Here is a 27,816-nt window from a genome sequence, read left to right as displayed (position 1 = left end):
TCTGGTCTTGAAATTACCTACCTAGGTTCAGTTTAAGGTGTTAAAAATCTAGACTCTGAAACCACTGCATGTCTCTAAACCAAGGTGGTACTCCTGTGATACCCTTTGGTAGATCATTATGACAACGTTGACTCTACTAATTTTAATGTTGCCAAACCTTGAACATTTTCAGAAAGTTATCCAGGTTGCTGTTGAAATAAGCTCACTGAGCTTTCATTTACAAATTCACTTACTGTTTTTTGCCTTTTTTTAAGCATTTAAGAGTGTTTCATGTGGTTCCAATTATTCCAGGTTTTATTTGGTTGTAAAGCCCATACTCTACTGACTTCCCCTTTCCCCTACTGTTGGCTTGTGTTGCTTGTAACGTTTTCACATTGTTATGTTGAGGCCTTTTGGGGGAGAGGTCCACGTTACAGATGTGCAGACATTTCTACAGGCTGGCTGAACTTGCTAGGTAGTTCTATTTCTCTATATGCAAGTAGCTGTGTCTACTTACAAGAGGCATAAACCTGTGTAAAGGTCTTTGTCCTTAGACAAAGTCTAATGTTCTGAAGCCCCAATTTTGTTCCTTGGCACCTTGGTTTAGAAGTTGGGTAAGTTGAAGGCGTGACTGTTTGGCCTAAGTCTGATCAATTTTTGTGCAATACTAATACCCACACTGTGCTGCCCTGTTGGCTACATGTATCACCTGTATAGCTGAATGTGGGTTTTGTGGAGAAAAATATCCAAGATAAATACGGTTAGAATTTCTATATAAGAAATTTTTATAAATTCAAATATAGAAGTTGCACAGAAAGTTGTAATTTAAGTATTCATTGAAAGATAAAATAGCTTTTGTAAGACTCCATATATTCAGTGCTAAAATACTTAAAGCTAAAAGCTACATTATGTTGCATTTCAAGTCACAAAAACCAAAATGCTTAAAATTTACATCCAGTGTTTGCTCTTTGAAGTGACCATCTTGCGGGGGGTGGGGGTGGGGATGGTTACCAAGTGACTGGACTGTCCTGTCAGGAGTCCTGCATATAATGCAGTCGGCTTCATGAAAAGTTGTGGTTTCCCCAAAACTAACCACAAATTTGTCCAAAAGCTTCAAAACGTAGCCCTGAGTGATTCAAGTAGCAGTAGTAAAAGATACTGGAGCCAAACTTGAAGCAGTTTCAATGGTTTGTGGCCATGTATCCGTTTGATACCTTATACATCTTAATGGAATCTGTCTTCAGTTTCCTCACTTTCTTTTTCCCTTACGGTTTTCCTTTTTGTGGCCTGAGCTCACCAGTTCCTTAGGTACAATCAAAACACTTCCATCTTGGCTGCACTGTAGAACATACTGGTTTGGATTGACTGGCCTACCATCATCATCTCTTAACCTACTAAAAATATCACGATAAAGGTCATGCAGTTTTTGTCTCATTGTGTTAATAGCTTTGTTATACTGGGCTCTTTCTCTCTTAAGGATTTCTTTCTTGGCTTGCAAGTTACATAAATCGTCTTCAAGATTCAGAATTATGTCCAGTTTGCGTTTACGACAGTTCTGAGCAGCAACTTTATTTTTCCCTCTTCTTCTGATATCACGGATGAGTGACACTTGTAAATCTGTCAGGTAGTGCCTGCTTAGCATGTTGTTGAAAGAATCAACGGGCATACGGACAATTTCATCTACGGAAAAAGGGATATGCAGAGCCTTAGCACGCCGCTCATCACGGCTTAAGTTTCTGTCTGTGTCATTGAGGTACTTACTTATTTTCTGTGACTTCCCATGCCATGAAAAAGATCTAGAAGTGGAATCTAGAGCACTTGGCTGTAGGTGGTAAGTGTGGTTATGATAAATGTGTTGAAATGCAAGGTCCCCATGAAAACCAGTATCACTCCTATGGTCCATGTGACAAAGCTTACTGGGCTCTGGGTAGTACCCTCCTACAGCTCCTTCCAAGTCACGGTGGAAAAGAGGTTCAAGATCACTACTACAACCTGTAGCACCTTCACACACAGACCGAGAGGAATTAGACTTGGTGACAGAGGTACTATTGTGGCTTGAATTTAGGGAAAGCCCAGAATCTGAATCTGGTTCTTCAAAAAGCTGAGACACTTCCATTGGATCAAAACCTGTGGCCAAAGACATTAAATTTATCTCATCAAATATGTTTATATCGAGGTCATGTAGAAGATCTTGACTTGTTAGATTCCTCATCTGATTGCCAACAAGGGGAAGAAATCCTGTCAGATTAGTTCCAGGAGGGGTCTGTTCAGGATTGGTAGTATGAGAATTTAACTGCAGAAATGGTTCTTGTGGTTGTGAAGTCCTTGCTACTGGTTCTCTTCTAAATGTATTGTCAGGACACAGCAACATGGCCTCATGGAGATTCACATCGTGACTTATAGCTTGGCTAAAGTTTACATTATGTGTTGAAGAATTCATGCCATCACTGATACTTCCTGGAAAAATATTTCCAAGGGAGATGCCCTGAGAAGGGAAAAAGAGCATTTTAAATACACAACCTTATTTCAGTAGCAGTTCCAGTAACAATAGAGCACTCTTTCCTCTCTCGTCAGTTCCTCTCTATGGTTACCTATGAATCAATCACTTACTAAACCTAGACAAATACAATATGCAATGTGAGCCCAAATCTGAATGATGGCATATTTGGGGAAAGATTTTTTTGTATATACTGAAAATTCAGAAAGTTTGATTCAGTTAATATAAAAGTTGGTCTTGCTATTAATTCTAATATTACTGTAACTTGCTGCTTTATAGATGCAAACAATCAACCTAGCTGTTAAGCTTTAAGTCCACATTGAAGTCTCTGGGCGAGGTGGGTGGGTATTCTGGTTTTCGGGGGGTTTTTTTGTTTTTTAAAGTAAATCAGACCAGCATAGTAAGAGTATGGTCAAGATATAAATGCTACCAGAAAAATAATTATGCCTTAGTTTGTCATGTTTACTGTTTTGTTTTTCATTTATCAACAGCACGAGCAGGGGAGGAGGGACAGGAGAAGCAGAAGCAGGCTCAGGGAGCCTGATGCGGGGCTCGATTCCAGGACCTTGGGATCGTGACCAGAGCCAAAGGCAGAGGCTTAGCCGACTGAGCCACCCAGGCGCCCTTACTTACTGTCGTTTTGATTCAGTGAATCCTAAATTTAACTATATCCTTGTGATCATTTAGGAGGAGGAACAGTATACATATTTGGTTAATTCTCTAAAATTGAAAGTAGTTCTATAAAAAGTAATCCTAAATCTGTGCACTTACATAATGCAGTACTGTTACAGAACTATTACTCCGTCATAAACTGTGTCATCCCATTAAAGAGGTTAAACATATTCACGATCAGTGCACATTTTCCTACAAAGATAAAAACCAAGGTTCCAATTACCTCCAGTGAATTTTCAGGCTGTGATGAAAGCATCTGAAATAAGTCTTCCAGAGAGAGAGCTGTTTCTGTCCCATTTAGAGATCTCTAGAAAAAAATGTAAGGTGCACCATTAAATTAAAAGGCAGAGGAGGTTGCTTGGGGCTTTAGGCTTAATCTTGAAAGGATAACCAGGTCTTTTCTCCATTCTGGATTTTTTATCCCTATTTTGGAATTTTTAAATTCCTCTTTCAGTATCTGCCCCCCCCCCCCCCATTCTTGCCCTAACCATCTTTCATATTTTTGGCTAGTATTCTTTGTTTGACCTTATTTTTTACCATGGCTAATAACCCTCCAAATTGGTTACAACATTATGTAATTTTTACAAGTCAAATACATACTTAGATTTACCAAAATGTTTTGCCAACTTCACTCATTATTGCTTTATCCCAGCCTTCAGGTTTGTTTCTTGTTGAAATAACTCCTTTGACAGCTCTTTTTAGAGAACTCAGTTTTTATAACCTGGAGTTATTTTGCTTTCATGCTTAAACAGTGATTTGGTGAGATGATCAGGTTTAATGTTTTCCCTTTGTGCTTTGCACTAAGGCATGTATTGCTACTGATGTCAGTCTGTCATTTATAGCCAATTTTTTTTCTCCAGTAATTTTAGAGGTTTTTTTCTTTGTAGTCTTTGTTGTCCTATTTCACTTTGATGTATTGGACTTAATTTGTTTTTATTTATTCTGCTTGGGACTCTGTACTCCTTTAATCTGAGTCCTAAAATCACTTTAATCTTCAAAATACTTTGTCATCCCATTAAAGAGGTTAAACATATTCACGATCAGTGCACATTTTCCTACAAAGATAAAAACCAAGGTTCCAATTACCTCCAGTGAATTTTCAGGCTGTGATGAAGACTGCTTCACCTTCATACTTTCTAGTCTTTTCTGGGACTCCTACTAGAAATAAATTTTCTCATTCTGTCTTAATTTTTATATTTAAGGGTGAGCTCATCTTTGTTGGTAACTGTTTCTGTAGGAATCCTATATACCAAGGGTTACCTGCTAACTATAAAAACAATTTTTTCTCTGCAAGGATCAACTGCTCAGGATTCCTGATAGTAATGGTAGTGTGGATTCAGACTCTAAAATGTTGGGCTCATTTGGGGTTCTGATCTCTAAGGATGGATAGACTGCTTCCTTGCTCTTGTCTCCTAGGTGGTGGCTAGGATTGTCCTAGTCCCATCTCCTGAAGAGTCTTTATAAATTCTGAGCTTTAAGTGGGGAATTTAGGTAACCCCCAGGTATGGGCTTGAGACCTTGTTCCTCGTCTATTCAACCCCAGTCTCTGTCATGAAATGACATCTGTATCCAATTTTTCATTAGGGCTTCTTCAGTTTTGGGGTCTGGTTATCTTTTAAATTCTGGATTTGAGGGGCACCTGGGTGGCTCAGTCATTAAGCATCTGCCTTCGGCTCAGGTCATGATCCCAGGGTCCTGGGATCAAGCCCCACATCGGGCTCTCTGCTTGGCAGGAAGCCTGCTTCTCCCTCTCCCACTCCCCTTGCTTGTGTTCCCTCTGTCGCTGTCGCTCTTCTCTGTCAAATAAATGAATGAAATCTTAAAAAAAAAAAGTTCTGGATTTGAGTAGCCTCTTTGCTTCTAGCATCTACAGAGTTCCCTTTCTTGCTTTCGAGTTCCACTATGCACTTAAAAAATATTTTTATCCAGGATTTCTGGTTTTGGTCTATCGGGTTTTATCTTTACATTTTAGGAAGCTCACATTCCTGACTCCCCTCCCCTAGCTTTGTATTAAAGGGTTTCCTTTTTTGAGGATTCAGGCCAGTTAGACTTGTTTTAAGTGTATACTTGGTTTCCCTTCCCACCAAATACCATGTTTTCAAGGCCCATAGTACAACAAATACAAGGCTTTCTGTGTCTATGGATGCTATAGGACCATCTGAGCTGAACTGGTGGATAAGATTTCTTCATTTACTAGCAAATCGTATATACATTCTTAGTGGGCTGGAGACTTACTTGCTAACATGACTGTTAATTCAAAATGATTTTTAATTTCTTAAATTTCAAAAGTGTTCTACGTCCATTAATGATCCCAAACTTGAGACATTAGTCCTGGCCCAACGATTGACCAAAATTTGCAGATGGTCACAAGTGTGTGAGTATCAGAAGTATACAGGAGTATCAGCACAAATCTGGATTCCTGTGAAAATCCTAAATTGTGGGTAAATAAAACTTTGCAGAAAGGAAAGCCTTAATATTTAGAACAGAGGTAAGGGTATGAAGCCCATTCTGCTTTAAGTGAGTTATGGACTGATCCTTCAGGCTAGTCACATACATTTCATTAAACCTTTGTTTGTTCCCTTCTTCAGTGCCCCTGGAGATGGCAAACTGAGGAGCTAACTCCTACTGAGCCAGGCCCCTGGCTAGGTCCACAGGAGACACGGATCTGAGATGGGAGGGACAGATGTGCCTTAGAACTGAGCACTCATTCTTCCCAGATTCCCTTCTGCCCTGATGGGGGTAACGGCTTCATGTTGCTATTGGTCCTTGAGAGTTTCCTTATTCTTTGATGTTTCCCTTAAACATGCCCTCCCCTCTTTTTTTTTTTTAAGATTTTATTTATTTATTTGAGAGAGAGAATGAGAGAGAGAGAGCACATGAGAGGGGGGAGGGTCAGAGGGAGAAGCAGACTCCCCGCCGAGCAGGGAGCCCGATGTGGGACTCAATCCCGGGACTCCAGGATCATGACCTGAGCCGAAGGCAGTCGCTTAACCAACTGAGCCACCCAGGTGCCCCGCCCTCCCCTCTTAAACAATGAAAACCCCTTATTTCTCTTCAGAATCTCATCAGATGTGTTACATGCTTTCTAGTTGAGGGCCTTAACATCTGAAGTCCATATGACAGAGTTCTTTCTACTACACTTAAATTATAAAGAACAATTTTTTTGAGATATTAGCTCTTGCACAAAAATGGACAACTAAGCCATTATTTCAGTTAATCCACGAGACACATTCTATACGTTGTGATTTTTTTTTTTTTTTAATTTTATTAGACACAGCACAAGCAGGGGGAGTGGCAGGCAGAGGGAGAGAAGCAGGCTCTCCCCTGAGCAAGGAGCTCCATGTGGGACCTGATCCTAGGACCCTGGGATCATGACCTGAGCCTAAGGCAGATGCTTAACCAACTGAGCCACCCAGGTGACCCCTTAATGGTAATTTAGATTGCCAAGAAATGGTCAGTCTCTTTTTTAAGTCAGATTCTTAGAATTTTTCCTAAAACTTTGTGTTAAATTTAAACACATGGTTCCCCATCTGGGGCAGGTCATTGGCTGAGAGAGCCATCAGGGCAAGACCTGCAAGGGTGCACCTTCTAAGTGGAAGTGCCAAGTGGGTTAAGGGTCTGTGGAACCTCCAGGCCTGTCTTTGGAGTGGACTGGGATGTCCGAGGGCTGAGTAAAAAGAGTAGAAGGAAGGGAAAGTACAGGCTGCAGGAAGAATTCATCTTTCTATAATCATCTTCTTATAGCCAAAGGGTATGGTTAGAGTAGCCAAGGGGGCTGTCCCTCTGGACCTGGCCAGAAGTACAAAGTGGGCTCCCGAGTTCAGAATGGCCTACCTCTCGGGAGACTGAGGGTTTGAGCCCAAGACCTAGCTGGTTTTGAGGGGTGGATTTGCCTTCAAGTTATTCTGCCTCACTATCCCAGACCTAGCCAGCTTGGTTGCCTCTGCAGAGGGCTGGTTGAGGATTCCTGGGTTTACTGTTCCAGTCACCTCTTTATCCCTTGCCATGGCAAACACAAAACCTGCTAGCAGCTTCCTGGAAGGGTGTGTGTGTATAAATACACCCTCCCACACACAAACAATCTTGAGTTTAACTAGAGATAACTAAGTCTGTGGGCTGATTCCTTTGTAAATCAATCACTTCCACAACTACAAAAAATATTTTCATATATCTGATTTGCTTATAGTAGGGCACTTAATGGAAGATTCATTACCAACACATACTGTCAAAGCCATAAAATCTACCTTACAGGGGCACGTGGGTGGCTCAGTCGGTTAAGCATCTGCCTTAGGCTCAGGTTATGATCCTGGGATCCTAGGATGCTAGGATCCCGGGATCTAGCCCCTCAAGGTCATCATTATTGACTCCCTGCTCACCGGAGTCTGCACGTCCCTCTCCCCCTGCCCCTCCCCACCACTCCTGTGTACTCGTTCTAATAAAATCTTAAAAAAATAAAAAATCTACCTTACAGCGAAAATAGTAAGGCTGAGCTACTATGATAACGCTTACCTCATTTCTAGATTCAGTGGTCTTTTCTGCCTCCCAGTCAGGTTTATCTGCTATTTTACTTTCATCCTCATTCTTCTGCGGTAGTGATTTTTCTTGGGCTGATACTCTTTGCTCATTTTCCACATTCTGGGAGCTGTGATCCACAGCTTCGTGCCTCTCTCTCAGTACTTCATTCTCCTATAGAAGTACCCAAAAATGTGCTAAGCAGAAATCCATATTTCATCAAATAAGTCAACCTTTAAAACTGCATTATACTTACTGCTCAGTGATATAAAAACCACAAGTCCAAAAGCTAAGACTGGCATTGCATATTTCAGTATTAAACTTTTTAATCCTGAAACAAGGCACATGAACTCACTGAGACACAGGCTGTTGTAATCTGCATAATTTAAATTATATGCATTTATAAAGCCCTGGAGTTTAAAATACTTACAAATTTGATGAGATTTAGAAATCAGTTTTGCCAACAGGCAGTTTATTTACTTAGTTTTCTGTTGAAAATAGATCAAACAGCTAAGCTGGAAGCAAACAGCAAATATATACAGAAGAGTCTGGAAAAGTATTATTGCAAGGTATTGTGGTTCTCTCTGAAAGGTGGAATAAGGTTGGGGAAGTGTGGGAGAAAAATTATACTTTATACATTTCTGTACTGTTTGAATATTTTACAACAAATGTTATTTCTTTTAAAGTCCGGAAAAGTATATTTTTATTTTGAAAAAATAGAAGTTAACAAAGCTTTAGAGACTAGCATCTCCATAGATATTTTAAACTATGCTTACCTACCCAGAAGTGTCTTACTTTTTAATTTAACTGGAGTTAACCATTAAGAATTAATCATTAACATACACTGTGTATACTGATACTTTTAATTATATTAAAAGTGCAGCTTTTCCCCCCTAACATAACATAAAGGCCTCTCAAACTCTTTCAAAAGATCTATTTTTAATTTTCCTCTTTCAACAGCATAGCACACTGGACTAAACTCAAGGACAGCAGCACCACCCCCGCACTCTAAAGCAGAGAAATGCTAATTAAAAAAACAAAACCAAAAACAAAAAACAAGCACATAAAAACACATGAAGTCAAAGAAATGTAAAATCTACAGATGCCAGAAGTGAGATAAATCAAAACGAGCAGGAAAAGGAAACTGACGTGCTAGCGGCCTGCTTGGTTTTACTTGCTTCTCTGTTCACTGTACTTAACCTGATGCGGTGTTGGTCTTGTTCCTTCCTCAGGCAGTCTCTCTGTGCACAACCCTGCTCTTGTGCTCAAGGACGTTGTTGCTGCTACACTATCCTCTTCTGCATCCAGTGTTCCTTGTCTGGATACTCCCACCACTAACCCAAAACACCTCTCAGCTTTAAAAATCTCTCCCTTGATGTCCCATTATCACTCTCTAGATCCCATTCCATTTTTCTGGTCCTTTTAGAGCATAATCTTCCAAAGAGTCATCTGGACGCTGTGCATTATCTCTTGAACCTACTCCAGTGGGAATTTTGAAACATCTCAACGGGGTCTTCCCAAGTTGACAGTTCTCCATGCTCACCTTACCAGACCCATCAGCAACACTTCCCTTCCTTACTCCCTCCTCTTGGAAACAGGTTTTCTACCTGGCATCCAGGTACCTTCTCTATTACCCTACCTCACCAACTACTCTTTGGATGATTCTTCGGCTCAGCCTCAGGCACACCAGGCACTCTCCCACCTTTCAGCTTGTGTTTGCTGTTCCTTTTGCTTGTAGGGCTCTCGCTCCGTTCACAGCCCCAGCCCCATGATTTTGAAGCTTTATGTCTCTCTTCAAATATTACCATCTTACTTTTATTTAAAAAAAAAAAAAAAAGGGCATCTCTCCCATCAATATGTCCCTTGCTTTTTTCATAGCATTTAGCACCAGCTGAATGTATTTGTCATCTATCCCGCTAGAATGCTAGTTTCTTGAGGGTAGAGGCTCTGTTTAGTTCCTGCATGCACGCTGCCTACCCCAGAATCTGCCACATGGTAGACCCTTACTAGGTATACTTGTTGAATAGATGAACTCCCAGACACAGCATCTGAAGACTTTTGGTAGGGATTCACTTAAAACGGGTGAGCTGCCATTGTCTTGCTCTTTCCTGCAATTACAATTCTGATTCCTATCCAAATTTGGGGAAAGGAAGAAGTGACTGGTCATCAGTCTTTCAATGTCTATCTTTTGCCAAGGCAAGGTTTCTTTTGTTAAGCCTCAAGATATCAAATCCCAAATTCTGGAATCCTGAGGCAGCTTTGTTTATAAATTTGCTATCAGTGGGCACAGGAGCTTCTAAACTCTAAATTGCATGATCTATTTTAGAACCATGAAGCAAGGTACCTTCCATTAATGTGTAGTATTCAATAATGTGATACCTGATTCAAAGAAAACACTACTGGTCTGTCTACCCTTGGTACTACAACACTAATTCATTCGACACTAGATGTGTGTGTTTCCACACACCGAGCAATTCTGCAACACAGCTGCGCATCCTATAACTTAATTCTGACACTACCTACCTGAAGATTGCGTCAGATCCCACAGGTTAAGGGCTTAGTATCACAAGACTGCCCACTCACCTCCCTTCAGATGCCAACTGCAAGTCCAGGTTATCACCTGTGCTTCAGAACAACTGGCTATAAATTGGAGGTTCCCACGACCCCCTCCCTTGGGTTTAATTTGCTAGAGTGGCTCACAGATCTCAAGAAAAAATCTTACTTACTAGGTGACTGTTTTATTATAGAAGACTGTAACTCAGGAACAACCAGGTACACAGAGCAAGTTATGTGGGAAGGGGAAAGGAGGGAGGGAGGGAGGGAAGGAAGGGAGGGAGGGAGGGAGGGAGGAAGGAAGGAAGGAAGGAAGGAAAGAAAGGAAGAAAAGAAAGAAGGAAAGAAGGAAAGGAAAGAAAAAAAAAGGAAGGAAAGAAGGAAAGAAAGAAAAAGAAAGAAAGTTAGTTGTTGGTGGCCTTCAAAAAATCAATTTAGCGTAGAAGCCAAGTGATACTGTGTAGAAGAGTAAATGGGAGCTGACAAACTAGAAACGGCATACTGACAACTGTTCAGGAACGTTGGCTATGGAATGAGTGAAGACATGGGGCAGAGTAGTGTTTTGTTTTGAAGATGAGAGAAACTAGAGTACATCTGTAAGGGAATGATGTAGGAGAAAGGGTAACAGTAAAGCAAGGTCCTCCAGAAGGCAATAGAGGATGGACCCCACAGTACAGGGGGCAGGGCTGATGCAGAAACAAGTTAAAGCCTTTATTTCAAGATAAGGAGTAGGAAGTGGATGCAAGATTGTATTTGAGGATTTAGTAGTGGGAAGACCTATCCTTATTTTTGAAGGGTATTTTTAAAAAGTAGAAGTGGATACTGAATATTAAAAGGATTTTTAAATATGTCTGCAAATTATTCGACTCTTTTCTCCAAGACGTAAAACTTAATTCCCCTCCCCTTGAGTGGGGGCTAAAAACCTAGTGAACTGTTCCCAACAAGTCAGGTGGAAGTGATGGTTAGAGCCCCGGCTTCTTCCTCGCTCACTATCACTTGTTCTAGCAAAAGCCATTGCTTGTGTTGTAAGATCAAGCTCTCCGCAGAAAGGCCTACTTGACAAAGAACTGAGGCTTCCTGCTAACAGCCAACACAGATCCATCTTGGAAGTGGATCCTCCAGCTTCATCGTGCCTTCAGATAGACACAACCAACACCCTGGTTGCAATCTCATGAATCCCTGAATGAGAACCACCCAGGCAAGCTGCTACAGAATTTCTAACCCACAGATACTGTGGGATAATAAATCCTTGTTGTATTAAGCCATTAAATTTGCAACAATTTGTTAGTCAACAATGGGTAGTTAATATAAACAGTAAAAATGCTTCTTGCATCTACATTTTTGGTATGCCTTGCTAATATTTTATTTAGTATTCTGTGTGAATATGCGTAAGAGTGATTCTTAGATTTCTCTGATGTATGTATTTTTTTAGGTCTTAGTATCATTGCTGTGCTGGTTTTGAAAAAAAAAAAAAGAATTGGGAAACTTTATGTAACAGAACTCCCTACTGGAAAGTCTCAAAGATTTCTTCGTGAATTCTGCCCGCACCAGTTTGTATTTTTTAACTTTTTAAAAAAATTATGCTGACGTTGTTTTCAACTTCTTTCATGGGGAGGTGCCTGGGTGGCTCAGTCGGTTAAGCGTCTGCCTTGGGTTCAGGTCATGATCCCAGAATCCTGCGGTCGAGTCCCAGGTCGAGTCTGCTTGTCCCTCTGCCTGCCCCTCCCTGCTGCTCATGTTCTTTCTCTCAAATAAAAATCTTAAACAAAACAAAACAAAAACCTTCTTTCATGGGGTATGCCAAAGAGCCCTCCAAAAAGGCTCAGTGGTATTTGAATATATCCACTTCCTCATACCCTACCGACTCTGGATTTGTTTCTTAATATTTTGTTAATTAAAAGGTTAAAAATGCAGCTCATTAGGCGGCAATAATCTTGGAGCTCTCAATGTACCCATGAAGCAAGTGGTGACATGAAGACAGTAGATGGCAGTGCTCTAGATTCAAGTTGGGGAACAGAGTCTACATGTAAGAGGGTTTCTGAAGACCCTTCAGGATGGAGGCATGAGGAGCTAGCTGAAGGAGCCAAGGGAGGAAAGTCACGGTTGGAACAGGGATTTGAGCAGTGCTGCCTGCAGGTATTTCTTCTTCCTCTCTGGCCGCAGAGAGAGGGAGGTAGGAGAGGCAGGTGGTGAGACATGCGGCGCTTCCCTTCAGCGGTGAGTACCTACATAGGCTCCTGAGAGGGCCTTGCCGGTTCTGACTCTCCAAAGGCCTATGAAAGTGGCTACAGAATTTATCCCCCAAACCAGGCCACTTTTGAAAAGGTAAGACGGTGCTATTAACAATTAAGCTGGACCCCAGGCACAAACTAAGACTGTCCCACATGGTCACCCTGACTATGAGGCCCCAGGGGACAGAGGAGACTGGTGACCATCAAGAATCTTGATGGCAGGGCGCCTGGGTGGCTCAGTCGTTAAGCGTCTGCCTTCGGCTCAGGTCATGATCCCAGTGGCCCGGGATCGAGCCCCGCGTTGGGCTCCCTGCTCAGCAGTTGTGCTCTCTGTCAAATAAATAAAATCTTAAAAAAAAAAGAATCTTGATGGCAGATGGAATTCCACAGACGTGGAATGCACAGCCTTAGGTGTTCCGTATTTCCCTGGCTGGCTCTTCACTCATTCCTTCAACTATCATTTAGTGGCAGCTGCTGCAAAGCTAACAGAAACAGATCATGAGAAGAGACGAATGCAAAGACTTTTCCCTGGGTCAGTGTACCACACGTGGACCTGTGTAACCCAGACTGCCCTCAAGGAAGGCCCGGTGGGCAGAGAGCGTCCAGCTGTGCCTCTAAGAACGCCTCAGCTGCTGACAGCCACTCCCCCTAAGGGCACATCCTTCCCTGGGCAGGGAGGGTATGAAGGCCCAGCCATCTTGGCCCAAGATGGGACAACTGTGATGAACCACGTTAGCCCCAAAGCTCCTGGTTTCCTTAGCCTGCATCAAGCTTGACTTCTGCTTCTGTCGGATCCTGATTTCTTGTCCTCCCTTCCCTAGACGTAGTGCCCATGGTTGCTGCCTTAGAATCATCCCGCACACCTAACGTGATCTCAGAGTTCCCCTCCCAGGGAACCCAATTTGTGACATCACAGTTCATAATTTTATCTTGGTGGGAAGAAAGGAGACCGGATCTCAAGGCAGGGAGGGGTGTAGAGGATGATATTATAACATTTCTATTTAGAAAGTACAAAAAGGCGTATCGTATTTGTAGTATTAATTTGCCCAGCCTCGAAAGCCCTATGGAGGGGCACCTGGGTGGCTCAGTCCGTTAAGAGTCTGACTCTTGATTTCGGCTCAGGTCATGATCTCAGGGCTGAAAGATCGGGTGCGGCTCCGTGCTCAGCATGGAGTCAGCTTGAGATTCTTTCTCTCCCTCTGCCTCTTCCCCTCCCCCCACCCCCAACCCCCATGTGCTCGCTCGCTCTCAAAATAAATAAAATCTTAAAAAAAAAAAAAAAATGCCCTATGGAGGGCTCAGACCCAAAAATGGCTGAGTAAAAAGGCCGTCCTATTCTGATCAGCTGTACGACCTCGGGCCACTCTGACCCTCCATTTCCTTGTCTGTTGAAGTGAAAGGATATTTTCTAATTCACATTTTAAGGAATTAGTTGAGAAAAAGCACTTTATACATTTAAGATGTTATCCTAACTACTACTCCTTTCTACTCTGTGATTCTGAAGAGTTGCAATTAATGACTAACTGCTGGCCACTCCATCAGAATGTCAAGAGAAAGCGAAACAGGCCCTGGTACCAGGACTTCTTATCTTTGCTCGGGTCTCCTCCGATTTTTCTCCACTCGGTGACATGGAGCTGAGATACGGAGTATATGTGCTTTACAAGTACTGTTGTATATACTGGAGATTTATGGGCCATGCTCTTAATTTAAAGAATGGGTCAGCCAAACCCGTCATTAAGTTACTTTTTATTTGTGCATAGGTGATTTTTACTTTTGTGGGGTTGAGACTCAAAAAAAAAAAAAAAAAGTCTCCATGCTTACCATAGGAAGCCATCGTAAACTTGTGAGTTGCCGCCCTGAAGAATCACAGCTAAAAATCCAGTGACTTGGACTGAACTGGCACCTGCTAGAAATGTCCTCCCCACCACAGCCCTCTCAGCTGGGAGGTGACTCATCTCTTCCTCTGCACGGGTCCAGAACCATGCCATTTTGGGCCCCTCAGCTAAAACTTGGTCCTCCTGTCTCTCAAATACAATGGCTTCTGGATTTTCTCTTCTGACACTTATCCTATCCTATCTAAAATTACAATTATTTGGATCTTTTCTCTGAGGGGCTGGAAACTTACGAAAAGCTGTCCTCCAGCTGTTATTCACCTCTGCCACCAATGTTAAGGAGCAGAACCTTGCACACAAGTTTTCTGAGTCAATGGAGGTGGTGGGAAGGGGACGAGAGGAGCGAAGCTGGGCTTTTCTCTTTCTGCTGACTCTCCGAAGCTCCTGATAACTGGCAACATGATTTCCAAGTCTGTACTTACTATAACGTATTGGGACCTGAATAGTGTGATGCAGAGCTTGACCCTGAAAAAAGTCTTTGTGAACAGTCCCAGCTGGCTTAACTGGGCCTTTCGTTTATGCTTCTGGGGGAGGAACAAGACTGAGACCTGCTTTGACCTTTAGGGCTGGATGAACCTTCAAAGACAAAGAACAATGTGTTGCCTACGAGAAGCATGACATCAGAGGGAGAGGGGTAAAGGCCAAAGAATTGTGAGGCCTGTCTCTAGGCTGGAGGCAAGCTGGAGTCATCAGGTCTAGAGAGAAATGAGGAGCCAGATAAAGAGAGGCTGTGTCCTATTTGGCCCGGGTGGTTTTTAATAGCAGTTTATAATAATTATAGCTCCCATTTATTGAGCACTCGCTGTGGGCCAGGCACCCCATACATGATCTCATTTAAGCTGCTCGGCATCCCTGTAAGATAGGTACTGTTGTTACCTTCTGTGACAGAGGAGGAAGCAGAGGCCCAGAGAGGTTAAGCAACTTGGCCTAGGTCACATAGCTTTGAAGCGACAGAAGCAGGGAGCATCTCTCCCCCTTGATCTGCCATGACTGCACCCTCCTCACCCTCCTCACTGGGCTCTGGTAACACGTTCAAACCTTCCCCCACCCCGCCCGATGGGGGGGTCTCTGGGAGCTCTAACACCCCCATCTGCTCCTGTAACAAGTCATTCATGAAGTCTCTTCTTGGGAGCCATCGAGGGGGAGATTCTGCCTCCGGCCAGGACCCCGCCAGCACCACCACTGGCCCTGCGCTGGGACGGGCTGACCCCACTGGAGGAAATGACGCCCCTGGCGGCGTGAGCATCACTTTCCCCACACACACAGCTGGCTGCCGGCTGGGTGTAGATCTTGTCTGCGCCGTGAGTCCAACAGACCAACCGTGGGAAGACTACTCACAGAGTGTTCAGGGGAACTTGAATACCGACTGGAAATGTGGTGACATTGAAGAATTATAGTTGATTCTTTTTTAGGGGTGTTAATGGTTACCCTCTATTAGGAGAGTCTTTCTATTTTAGGGATATAAATGGAAATCCTTACAGAAGTTTTTCTGAGTCAACGAAGGTAGTGGGGAGAGTAAGACCAGGACACAGCTGGGCTTTTCTCTTCTCTTTGCTAAGTCCCTGCAAAGAACTGGCACGGGAATCACAAGAAACGATGCCTGGGATTTGTTTCAAAATAAGGGGGTAGGGTGGGGGCTGTTATGGACAGACCAAGCCCAGCCATGAACTGCGACTGTTCAAGCTAGACAACAGCGCCTGGAGGTCCCATTTCCCGAGGCCCCATTCTCTCCACTTGGAAGAGACGCTGGAGAATTTTCCGTCACAACATGCGCTATAGTCTAACTCCTGTATGAAGCCCCTGGAGGCGGGAGGGAGGCAGCTGGACAGTTGGCAGGAATGCTCCACAGGGCTAACACCAAGTCACTTGATGTGACTGCCCGCTAGAAGTCAAGTATAGAAATAATAAGGGGTGTCTCTAAATAGGAGCCTCCACACCTCTGCCGCAGGGCAGGAGCACCAACTCACAGGCTCTCACTTTAAAAGGCATTGTTTCTCATGCCCAGTGGCCCCTCCATGCGGGCTGAGGGGCTGGGGGAGCGGGGAGGTGGGCAGTAGAAATGCAGCTACGATTCATTTATTTTAGGCTGGCTTACCCCGACAGGCAAGGCAGGCCAAGTGGGCCTCAAAACGCATGACGTTTTTGTATTTTCTTTACAATCGAACATTTCAAACACATAAAATAAGCAGAAAACAAACTCTAGTAAACCCTCCGGGTATCCATCACCCAGCTTCGGCCACTATCAGCTTGCCGCCGTGCTTCTATCATCAATAACCACCCCCCCGGGGGCCCCCGCAGAACCATTCCATCACGGTTTTTAGGCGAGATTTACACAGGCAGGAATGCACAAACCTTAGCTGTACAATTTTTTTTTATATAAAGATTTTATTTATTTATCTGACAGAGAGAGAGACACAGCGAGAGAGGGAACACAAGCAGGGGGAGTGGGAGAGGGAGAAGCAGGCTTCCTGCGGAGCAGGGAGCCCGATGCGGGGCTCGATCCCAGGACCCCGGGATCATGACCTGAGCCGAAGGCAGCCGCTTAACCGACTGAGCCACCCAGGCGCCCCCTTAGCTGTACAATTTTGATCAATGGAGGCGCCCACTTAGCTCACATCTCTAATTGACACAGAACATTTTTACCTGCCTAGAAAGTTCTCTCCTATTCTGATTATTTCTACCTTGGCTTTGCCTGTTTTAGAACTTAAGCAAGAGCTTTGAACTGCCTTTCTGTGCAAAGCTACCATTGACCCTTGAACACAGGTTTGAACTGCGCCAAGTCCGCTTATACGTGGATTTCCTACGGTCCTGTACTGTACTGTATTTCCTCAAGCTTCCTTTACTGCGAGGACACAGAATGTAGTGCATGTAGCCTACAGAGTATGTGCCATCGACTCTTCCAGTTACCAGTAGGCTATTAGTGGTTAAGTTTTGGGGGAGTCAGAAGTTCTACGTGGATTTTCATCTGTGTGTGGAGTCAGCACGCCTAACCCGACTGTTGAAGTTCTGCACTCATTATTAGTTTCTTGGCAAGCCAGTTCCCCATGCTCCAGCAGGGAACTAGACAGATGTGGCTTCAGCTCGGAAACACCTGGTGAACCAGACCACTAGCTCTGGCCCTGCTGCCCAGGCCTTCAGCTGTTCTGGGCCTTAAATTTACAGAAGGGCAGGCTTTCAGCCAGGCAGGCCCCCCTCCCATGCAGGGGTTGTGGGATACTGGGGGCCCCGGGAGAGGAGCACTATGGCTGAGGGCAGGCTTGGACTGGTGCAAGGATCACCGGGAGGTCAGGTAAACTGCAGACTCCCAGGTCCCACCTGAGAGGCTCTAGTTCAGCCCGTCTGGGGTGGGCCCCCAAATCTGCATTTTAACAGGCAAGTTAGTAACTGATGCACTCACTGGATCACCCTTGCAGAAACTCAGCTCTTTTATTTTTTTCAAGATTTAATTTTTTTGAGAGAGAAAGAGCGAGCAAGAGAGCACAAGCGGTGGTGGCGGGGAGGGGGGTGAGCGGCAGGCAGAGGGAAAAGCAGACTTTCCGCTAAGCAGGGAGCCCAATGCGGGGCTCAATCCCAGGCCCCCTGAGATCATGACCTGAGCCAAAGGCAGACGCTTAACCAGCTGAGCCATCCGGGTGCCCCGAGAAACTCAGCTCTTAAGAAAGGCTACAAAAGGGGTGCCTCACTGGCTCAGTCCTTAGAGCATGCAACTCTTAATCTCAGGGTTGTGAGTTCAAGCCCCAGCCTAGGTGTAGAGCCTACCTTAAAAAAAAAAAAAAAAAAAAAAAAGGGTTCTTCCTTTAGATGAGCCTTCAGAGGTTCAGGGTCTGCCTCCTCAACAATTTCAAGGCCTCCCTTACATAACAGCTCTTCAAATATTTGAGTTGCCCTTCGTGTTCTTCCCTCAGTCTGATCTTCTCAGCATGGGACATCCCCAATGCACTCAAGCATTTCCAGCATGATTTCCCCCTCATGGAGAGAAGAGTTCCTCCTCCTACACCAAAGCAGGCCCCAGCATGACCTAGCAGTCTGAAACTGTCCTCCAGAGGACAGTGGCTCCCTGGAGAGTCGACCCCCAGCTCCAGGGCAATCAGAGCAAATTCTGTTACACATCTAGTAACATGCCGGGACCTGTCCCAGCCCTCTGACAGACTGCGTGATGTAATCCTCCTAAGAACTCTCCCAGAAACAGGTTAATACTCTCCTTCTACAATTCGGAAACCAAGGCTTGCAGAGGCTGCCCGGAAGAGGAGGAGCTGGGGTGGTGTGAGGGTTGGTTCCGTGTGTCGGAGTGGCTAGGTTGCTGCTCTTGGTTGTGCAATTAAACGCTCACCCAGGTGTCACTGCCAGGATGGTATTCGGGACGTGGGGTCAACAGCTAGTCAACCAAGTTCCCAACCAAGTGACTTTCAGGAAGAGACGGTCTTGGTAATCTGAGTGAGTCCCATCCAACCAGTGGAAGGACCTTAAGAACAAAACAGAGGTTTCACTGAGGGAGAAATTCTGCCTCAAGCCTGTGGCACCAGGGCCCGTCCAGAGTTTCCAGCTCCCCTACAGTTTGGACCTGCCAGCCTCCATGATCACATGGGCCAGTTGAAATAAATCTCTGAAAGAGACAGAGGCACGCACACGTACATATACACACGCATATTGATCATACTGGTTCTGTTCTCTGATGCCCATGGGAACCCAGTTCTCCCCAACCTCAAAAGGCCGTGCCTGGCCTCTATGCCACCATCCAGACTCTGCCAACCACCACCGGCAACTGAACCAGAACCGACCCAGGGGGGTGCCTGAGCCACAGCCAGCTTCGGCTGCCCAGAAGCATGTTTGAATATTCACACAGATCCTTAACAACTAGATTCTGAGAATAAACTTCTTTGTATCAAAAGGCTGCCACAAATGGGAGAACTGTGTCTTCACAAGTTTGCAGTTTTGTAGTGGGTGGGAGGCTTGTTCTAGTCTGGGTAAGGTCACTAACTTGCTATATAACTTTAGGCAATTCTAAGTTTCACCACCTGATTCATTACAGTGCCAACCTGAAAGCTTTCCATGGCCCCCATCCACTCAAACTGGCATCAAATGCTCAGACGGCCTATCAGGATTTCAGATCTGACCTACTTCCTAGTTAGGACTCTACCTTGAATGACCCAAGACACACTCAAGCTCACGGAATCCTGGAAGTTCTGCAAGGCCGACGGGGGGAACAGATGAGGAGTGCTCAGCAGAGGCTAGCTGGGTGGGCGTCTGCTCTTAACCCTGTCTCTGCTGCTACCCTCCAGGTTAAAATGAAGACCCAGTTTCCATGCTCAAGACACTGCGGTTCCACGTAGAGCTTGCCAAGGCCCATAGATGAAATAGTACATAGTGTGACAGGGCTTGACAGGACTCAAAGGAAAGAACGGTTAATGCTTGTAGATGAGGTGATGATAGTTGAGATGAGTCTGAGAATTTAACAGTAAAAGACTTGGAAGGAAAGAAAGGATGCCATTCTGAGCACAGGTAACAGAGAGTTAGGCGCGGGAAAGCATGGGCCTGTGTGGGGAAAAGTAAGGGAGAAAGTCTGAGGTGGAAAGTAGGCCACGGGTAGGGGGGGATGAGCTCAGCGAGGGCAGTTGGGGAGTTAGGTCACACTAGCCAAATGCGGAGCCTCGAATGACAAAATGTCCAATTGGTAGGTAGGTAATGAGCTGGTGGAGGCTCCCCAGATGAAAGTGAAGAGACGAACGTGAGCTTTGGAAACCTGTGCCTGGCAAGAGAATGAACAGGAATAAATCAGGGAAGGGGCATTACAGCCCCAGCTGAATTAACAGCAGTCGCTGACATTACTGAGGGCTTACTACGTACCAACCTGCTAACCTGTATGATCGCCTTTAATCCTCACGACGACTCCGTTAAGGTACTCTTACCATCCCATTTTACAGATAAGGGAACCACGGCACAGACAGGTTAAGAAGTGTGCCCCAGATCATACGACCAGTCAGCAGTGGAGTGGAGATCTGCAGCTACCCCAGCTGGTCTGACCCCAGCGCCAAGCACACTTGACCACTAGCCCGGCCTGCCCTGGAGTTGGGGCCTGGGCCCTGCACTCTGACTTTTGAGCGGAGAAGCAGGGGAAAATGGAGAGCAGCCAAATGATACAAAGGACAGTGCAGAGGGGAGATTTCTGTAAACCACAAATTGAGGTGAAGGACTGACTGGAAAAAGTTGGAAGTAAGGTTCCTTGGGGTTAGCTGCACATGAAGTCAGCAAAAAACCAACCAACCAACCAACCCAGGTTTGCTCACAAACATACACCAAATCCTGCAGCAAATGATCCTACACTTAGACCAGTTGCTTCCAGAAATTGTTGCAGCCTACTTGCTAAGCAAGCTAAAGAGGGCATGAGTCCCTCGAAATCCACATGTTGAAGCCATAACCCTCAGTACCTAAGAATGTGATTTTATTTGGAAACTGGGTCACTGCAGATGTAATTAAGATGAGCAGGGTGAGCCCTAATCCAGTATGACTGGTGTCCTTATAAAAGGGGAAATTTGGATACAAATGAGCACACAGGGAGAATGTCTTGTGAAGATAAAGGCAGAGACTGGGGTGACTCAGTGGAAACTAAGGGTCGCCTCTTGATCTTGGGGCTGTGAGTTCAAGCCCCAGGTTGGGTGTGGAGATTCCTTAAAACTAAAATGGGAGGGAGTGAGGGAAGGACCAAGGGTCACCAAAGATTGCCAGCAAACTACCAGAAGTTAGGAGAGAGGCCTGGAACAGCCTCCCTCTCAGCCTCAGAAGGAACCAAGCCTTGATTCCCAACTTTTCACCTCCAGAACTGGGAGACAGCAAATTTCTGCTGTTCAAGCCACCCAGTTGGTGGCATTTTATTACAGCTGCCCTAGGACACTAGTAAGTGATGCATGCCATCTTTCCCCATAAGACCTCAGGTGAATTTTTATCGAGTCCTTAAGTAAGCAAAGAGCCTCCTCTGAAACTTCATTCTACTGAGTTGTACGAATGTCTAAGACTATCTCTGTACCACAGTTGTAAGTTAAAAACAAGCAAGTGTTTGAAATTTCATCTACCTCCAATTGCCCAGGCACCAGGGATTAACTTTGCTTTTGAAATGAAAAACAAATTTTACTTTAACAATCAAGGAGCTTCTTCCTCTTCCTTTACTCTTAGAAGCGAGTCCTGATTGTATCAGATTCTTGCTGTGACCTGAAGAAACCTGGTCCATCCCACGAGGTCCCCCAGGACCCCTCACCCATCGCCGGGTCCTGGTTCTGGGGCTTGAAACCATTATCAAGATGACTACAAGCCTCTCAGCTTCAAAGTGGATACAGTGCTCTAAAATACTGGTGCTGGCTATAGGTAGTCACCCGCCTTCAAATATGCTCACACAGTCAAATCTGCAAAAACTGTTCAAGTCCTCGTTTAACCCATGCCTTACTCTGAAAACACACGCGCCTTCGGTTGTGAGTGAATGGCTCTGGTTTTCAAGGGAAGCAGGTCTGCCCTGGGGAATTCCGGATTCTGTTTTCAGATAATGATTGGCCCCACTAAGAAGTGAAACCAAAGCAGTACCTCTTTTGATACCTGGAAAATCCCCCACTCCAAGACATTTTTGCAAATGTACAAAAATTATGGAAAATTATCCTCTACAACCAGAATCTCCTACAACTCAAATATAAGCCACCGGAATTATCTATTTAAAAACAAACACCACAAACCTCTGATGTTCCTGTAGGACAAAGCACTCCCTCTTTTCGAAGTTAACAGCAGCTAACTTTTATTAAGTGCTTCGAGACGTGACCGGCACATTTCTAAGCCTCTGACGTGGAATGAATGAATTCTCAACCCTATGTGGGGGGCACCTTGACGATTCCCATTGTGCAGGTGAGGAAACTGAAGCAGAGACAGGTGAAGAAACTAGCCCAAGGTCACAGAGCTGTAAGCAGCAGAGCTGGGATTCAAAACCAGGCGGTCTGGCCACAACACACCACACCCCCTTAGCAAGCAAACAACCGGGGCAGACTCATAAACAAGACAAAAGCGAATGGAGGGAGTGGAGGCAGGTCAAGAAGGGTGGCTTGAGAACAGAGGCGAAGGAACAGCAATTACAACCCAGGCACTGGGCTGGCACTTCACGCAGGCTTTTCCCATTTAATTTGCACAAACCGTAGAATAAGCAGCACGCTCCCACCTGACATTAGTAAGTGATGGCCCTAAACCCAGGTCTGCGGACTGCAAACCCCGGTGCCGTTTCCCCCCCCCCCGAGTCAACGTTCCAGATTGTAAGCTCGGTATTACGGATGGTACAGTCTGCTTTTAAAAGTCAATGCAGCATTGGAGAGCAGTGGTGCTGAGGTCAGGAGTGGGGGGTGGGGGCACCACCCCATGGCAGCCGCACGCTCAGTGTGCTAACACGGGAGTCAGGAAGCTCAGGTTCTGTCTGGGTGCACTTCTGGCACCAATTAACTGTGTGGCTTTAGCCAAGTGCCCTAACCTCGCTGGGCCTCTATTTTCCTTTAGTACAAATTGGATAGAAGGATGCCCCACCTGCCTACCTCTCAAGTTGATGTTAAAAAAAAAAAGGTATTACCAAATACATACAAACTTACAACCAGATAGAAGCTCCTTATGCTTTTTTGTTTCTGTTTTTTAAAAGGTGTTACCGGGCGCCTGGGTGGCTCGGTTGGTTAAGCGACTGCCTTCGGTTCAGGTCATGATCCCGGGGTCCTGGGATCGAGTCCCACATCAGGCTCCCAGCTCAGTGGGGAGCCTGCTTCTCCCTCTGACCCTCTCCCCTCTCATGCTGTTTCTTTCTCTCTCATAAATAAATAAAAATCTTTGAAAAAAATAAATAAATAAAAGGTGTTACGAACAAAGGTGAACTGGCTGTGAATACTGTAAGGTGTTCCACAGCGGATCATCGCCGGAATGAAACTACCCAGGGCACCCCATGGGTAGTGTGTGTGTGTGTGTGTGTGTGTGTGAGAGAGAGACCCAATGCACCGTGCTATGACAGACGCGCGGTCCGCGCGCCCCCACCCTCCCGAGGCCCACCCAGGGTCCAGCAGGCCCACACATGCCAGGGGGGCAAGGCTACACCACGAGATTGGCCCCGTATGAACTTCATCCTCCCCCCTAGGAAAGCGGGGCTCAACCCTCCATGGGAGGTGTGGCCGGTCCTTGGCCCCCAGAGCTTCCGCCAAAGCAGGTTTGCCAGTCCAAATAGGTAATGCCAAGAAGGGGAAGGACGTGCTCCCAGAGCGAACAGCTACACCTCCTCCAGGCCCAGTATGCTTTGCAAGGTGGGTGGCATCCAGCGGAGGAGGGGAGGGTGCCGTCTGCCATAGCACAGTGCATTGGGTTACACACACACACACACACACACACACCCCACCCGACCCCACCCCCGCCGGTTCCAGGATCTGAAAAGGTTGTAGCGCAGCACGCACCACTCCTTAGGAAGCAGAGGACTCAGGTGAAGGTCGGGACTGGCTGAGTGAGGGAGAAGAACCTTCCACTTTTTGTTTTGGACAGAAGCCCACCGAGACTCTCGGTGACCCCCACCCCATTAGTTCCGGCCTCAGGAAGAGGAAGGGATCCGATCTGCATAACAGTGAATCACAGGCACTTTGGCACAATGACCCCTCTGGGAGAGGGTGGAGAAGCTCCTCTGGCAACTGCCTACACAAACAGGGCAATTCTGAAGAGCAGCAAACAAACCTGTCTAGCCCCAGTTCCCATTTTGCATAAGATTGCACCCCACAAAAACATCCAAGGAACACCTGTTGATCGATACCGACTGCTAATACTACGGTTTGGGCCAAGAGATATTAAAAAGGTCCCTTTGAAGGAACTCTGGGTAAGGCAATTTTGTAAAAATGGGTAATAAGTGTCTTTAGACTCCAAGAGCCAGCGGGAGCACCACACAGATACTCTATCAGTCAATCTTAGTGAACTTTGCTTCAAAAGGATGTTAAACCGAAGGATCTGAAACCATAAACCAGAGGGCACTTGTTAAGTCACTAGGTGACTGTCAGGGTACCTGCTTTCTTTATGCTCGTAAGAAGTTACACATGGGGCGCCTGGAGTTAACACAGTCGGTTAAATGCCTGACTTCGGCTCAGGTCATGGTCTTGGGGTCCTGGGATCCGGCTGGGTGGGGCTCCCTGCTCAGCGGGGCCTCCGCTTGTCTCTCTCCCTCTCCCCCTCCTTCCCGCTCCTGCTTTCTCTCTCTCTCTCAAAGAAATAAAATCTTAAAAAAACAAAAAAAGTTACACATGTTCCAGAGGGAGGAGGGTCGTTAGGCGCCAGGGCTGGTTAGGTCACAGCGGGACCGTCTGCCAACTGGCCTGGAACTGAACACTGGCCACGGCTCCTTAATCCAGGGTAAGTAGCAAAAACGAACTGCAACTGGGTTAAAATCTGGCAGGGGCCATCACGTTAGACCGGGGAGCACGGGTTAAGAGAAACGCGTCCTCCCTGTGGCCAAGGCCTCTTTTGGATCCTCTGGTTCCAGAAAAAGACATCTCCATGTACACGAGGTACAGAACGAAGACCTTAGGCAAGAAAACTACCAGCATCCCTTCTCCCCTCAGCAGCCCCGAACTCAGACCGCCATCAAACACAGTAAAGGTATCTTCTACAACCGAACGGATGATCTCTCCTATTTCTTTCCCAAACACCTAAAAGCATAGCGACCGCACTAACAGCTTCCGTTTAGATTCACAAGAAGGGGAGGCAAGCGTGGTCCCGAAACTGCAACCACCAGGGGCCGAGGGTGGAAGCAGAGCGGGTGTGCTCCGTCCCCGGGTCCGTCCCAAGCCTGCAGGGCTCCTGGCCAGCTCCCCCAGCACAGCGCTCGCGTCCCCGCGCTCCCCTCACCTGGTTCGCGCGGCCGCCGGCGTCCAGCACCTGAGCCGTCGGTTCTGCCGGTGCCTTCTCCTCTTCCCCGGCGGCCAAGGGGCTACTTGCAGCCGCTCGGGGGTCCCCGCCATCCCCCGGCGCAGCCTGGCTGCTGTCGTGTACACTGGCGCCGACTCCTCCGGCGGAGGAGGCGGCGGCGGCGGCGCCGAGCAGCCCGTGCGCCCCGTCGGCTTCCCCGGCCGCTACGCTGTGCACGAGCCACGCATCCACTCGGGTGCGGGGAATGAAGGGGGCCCGCAGCGCGCGAACCTCCCGAAGCAGCCGGCCCTCGGGCTCCGCCTCGGGGTCCGGCTCGCGGCCTTTGGGGTGCAGCTGGTCCGCACGCCCCCACTCTCCCGAGGCCGGGAAGGGGCTGAGCGCGTAGGCGGAGCTCGTCGGGCCGCCAGCGAGCAGCTGCTCATCCCAGAGCAGGGTGGGCGGCGGGAGCAGCAGGTAGAGGTCCAGGTCCACGTCCAGGCGGAGCCCCGCCAAGCTCAGCAGGATGGTGAGGTGCAGGAGGCCGCCGCCGTCCGACCACCAAGGCTTCAGGTACTTCATCTCGCGCCGCGCGCCCGGGACGCCCCTGCCTGCGCCCGCGGGTCCCTGCCCTCCTGCAGCCGCTTTGGCACGTGCGGGCCTCGCGCGCCGCGGGCACCTGCCCGGAAGAGACAGAGAAGCGAAACAATGGACCCGGGCGCGCAGCGGCCGTCGCGGGCTCTCGGGGCCGGACACAAAGGCGCTCCCACGGCAGCCGGCACGGCGCCTGCGGGGTTCAAGAGAGGCGGAAGAGGAGCCACCTGCAAGGAGAGTCAGCCCGCCTGGCCACCCCGCAGCCCAGCGCCTGACCAGGCCCCGCCCCCCAGCTAGGCCCCGCCCCGAGCCGCGGGCGCCGCCGCCGGGGACACGCCCACAGCCGTCCCGGGCTCGCGGCCGTGGGAGGAGCCCGCAGGGGGCGGGGCTCCCCGGCTCAAAAGCTCTTTATTCGGGGGAAACGCAAAGCTTTCTGGGAACAGGGGGTTGTTCTGGGCCCAAGGTGGTCCCGATTCGGTGCTCGTGGGCTGGGCGACTGTAGCTGAATGTGCGGGGTGGGGTCAGGAGTAAAGGTGGGTGGGAAGGGACAGGATGTGTAGACTGGGGGAAAAGTAGAGGCACTGGGCAGCATGCAAAAGGTTACCGCCAAGTGAGAACACTGGCTGGCACAGTGAGTTCGGGAGTCCGACCCTTGATTTCATATCCCAGCCCCACGATCAGCCAGTCGTATAACCTTGAGTAAGTTACTTAACTTCTCTGTACCTCAGTTCTCTTATCTGTAAAATGGGGATAATAGTGCCTGTCCATTAGGGATGTGGTTAAGTCAGATGAAATATTCTATGTAAAGCCCAGAGTTTGACATATAGATTCCACAGCTGCCGTTGAGATCAAACAACACTCCACCTAAACCCTTGTTCCTCCTCACACACACCCCACACCTCAGCCCTCCAGGTCTTGTGCTCCAACATCACAACCCCTCACTGTTCCCTGGACACTCCCTGCGCACTGCCAGGCCTTCCCTTCTGGTCTCCTTTGCTTGTTAAGTAAGCGTTAAGAGCAGCAGCTCTAGAATTACCCTGTTTGAGTTCAGATCCTCCTCCACTCCACCTACTACGACCCTGGACCTTGGACAAATTACTCTGTCTGTGCCTCAGTTTCCTCACTGTAAAGTGGGACTGATAATAGCACATCCCCAGCAGACCTGTTGTGAACCCCAAATGAGATGCATCTAAACCACCAACCACAGCACTTGGTATAGGAAGTGTTTTTTGAATGTTACCCATTATTTATGTTACCATCCTCCAAAGCTTAACCCCAAAGATATATCCTCTGAGTTTTCACCATTTGGAATTAATCTCTTCCCCGATCTGTTCTCCCACAGTGCTTTCTCCATATGCCAACATTACAACACTTGGCACATTCCACTTTGTTTTGTAGTTGAGGATTGGTTTCATTTGCCCATTGTAAATTCTTAAGGGGGGCAGAAACCTGTTTGGCTCACTTCTGTGCCTACATGGTACTCAGTACTGGGCCTTGCAAATGTAGCTTTTACTATAACCCTCACTCCCTTCCTCAGATCGGGGAGGGAGAAGGAGGAGATGACCAACTGAGGGTTAGCAGTTGTGTAAGGAGTTGAGCAAGAAAGACTTGTTTTTAAAGGTCCCTTTCTCTACCTGGTTCTCTCTTCTGGGCCTAGTGTGAAAAGTTCACATGAGATTTCATTTTTCCCACTGAGAGCCAGGGGGGCAGAAGCAGGCTTCTTAAAGTTGCTTCTGCTTTAAGCCCTGAAGGATGGGTTAGGGGGGTGACAAAGAGGCTAGAAGAGAGATACTCGCCAGATTAGTGAGGTTTGGGACCAAAGCCTTGTTCACAGCACTTAGTCCCTGGACAGGGGATTCAGGTTCTGGGTTCAGTTCATGTCCACTGAACTCAGGTTTTTACCAAGCACCTACTAAATTGCCTGATGCTGAGAGATTAGATAGAGATGTTTGACATATTCAGAAACAAGAGAAAGAATGTACTCACATGCCAAAATATTGAGATGTACATT

The 27,816-nt window shown here is 46.8% G+C and overlaps 1 protein-coding gene across 3 annotated transcripts; it reads right to left on the bottom strand.

Annotated features, from left to right (window-relative positions):
• Positions 1 to 259: 259 nt before the first annotated feature.
• Positions 260 to 26,075, bottom strand: NFE2L3 (nuclear factor, erythroid 2 like 3). Of its 3 annotated transcripts, XM_035020769.1 has the most exons (4): positions 25,215 to 26,075; positions 7,658 to 7,834; positions 3,372 to 3,455; positions 260 to 2,464 (listed from the first exon to the last, which is right to left on the bottom strand). In XM_035020769.1, the coding sequence occupies exons 1-4, from the start codon at positions 25,791 to 25,793 to the stop codon at positions 1,229 to 1,231; spliced, it is 2,076 nt and encodes a 691-aa protein (XP_034876660.1). In that variant the 5' UTR covers positions 25,794 to 26,075; the 3' UTR covers positions 260 to 1,228. The 3 variants fall into 3 exon arrangements, with proteins under 3 accessions (XP_034876660.1, XP_034876661.1, XP_034876662.1); XM_035020770.1 differs by lacking the exon at positions 3,372 to 3,455; XM_035020771.1 differs by lacking the exon at positions 7,658 to 7,834.
• Positions 26,076 to 27,816: the final 1,741 nt, after the last annotated feature.

The sequence above is a fragment of the Mirounga leonina genome, unplaced genomic scaffold (genome assembly GCF_011800145.1).
Source record: "Mirounga leonina isolate KUSES-001 unplaced genomic scaffold, KU_Mleo_1.0 Mir_174, whole genome shotgun sequence".
NCBI classification, from domain to species: Eukaryota; Metazoa; Chordata; class Mammalia; order Carnivora; family Phocidae; genus Mirounga; species Mirounga leonina.
The sequence above is the reverse complement of the archived record's forward strand: the minus strand, read 5'-3'. Positions and strand labels throughout refer to the sequence as shown.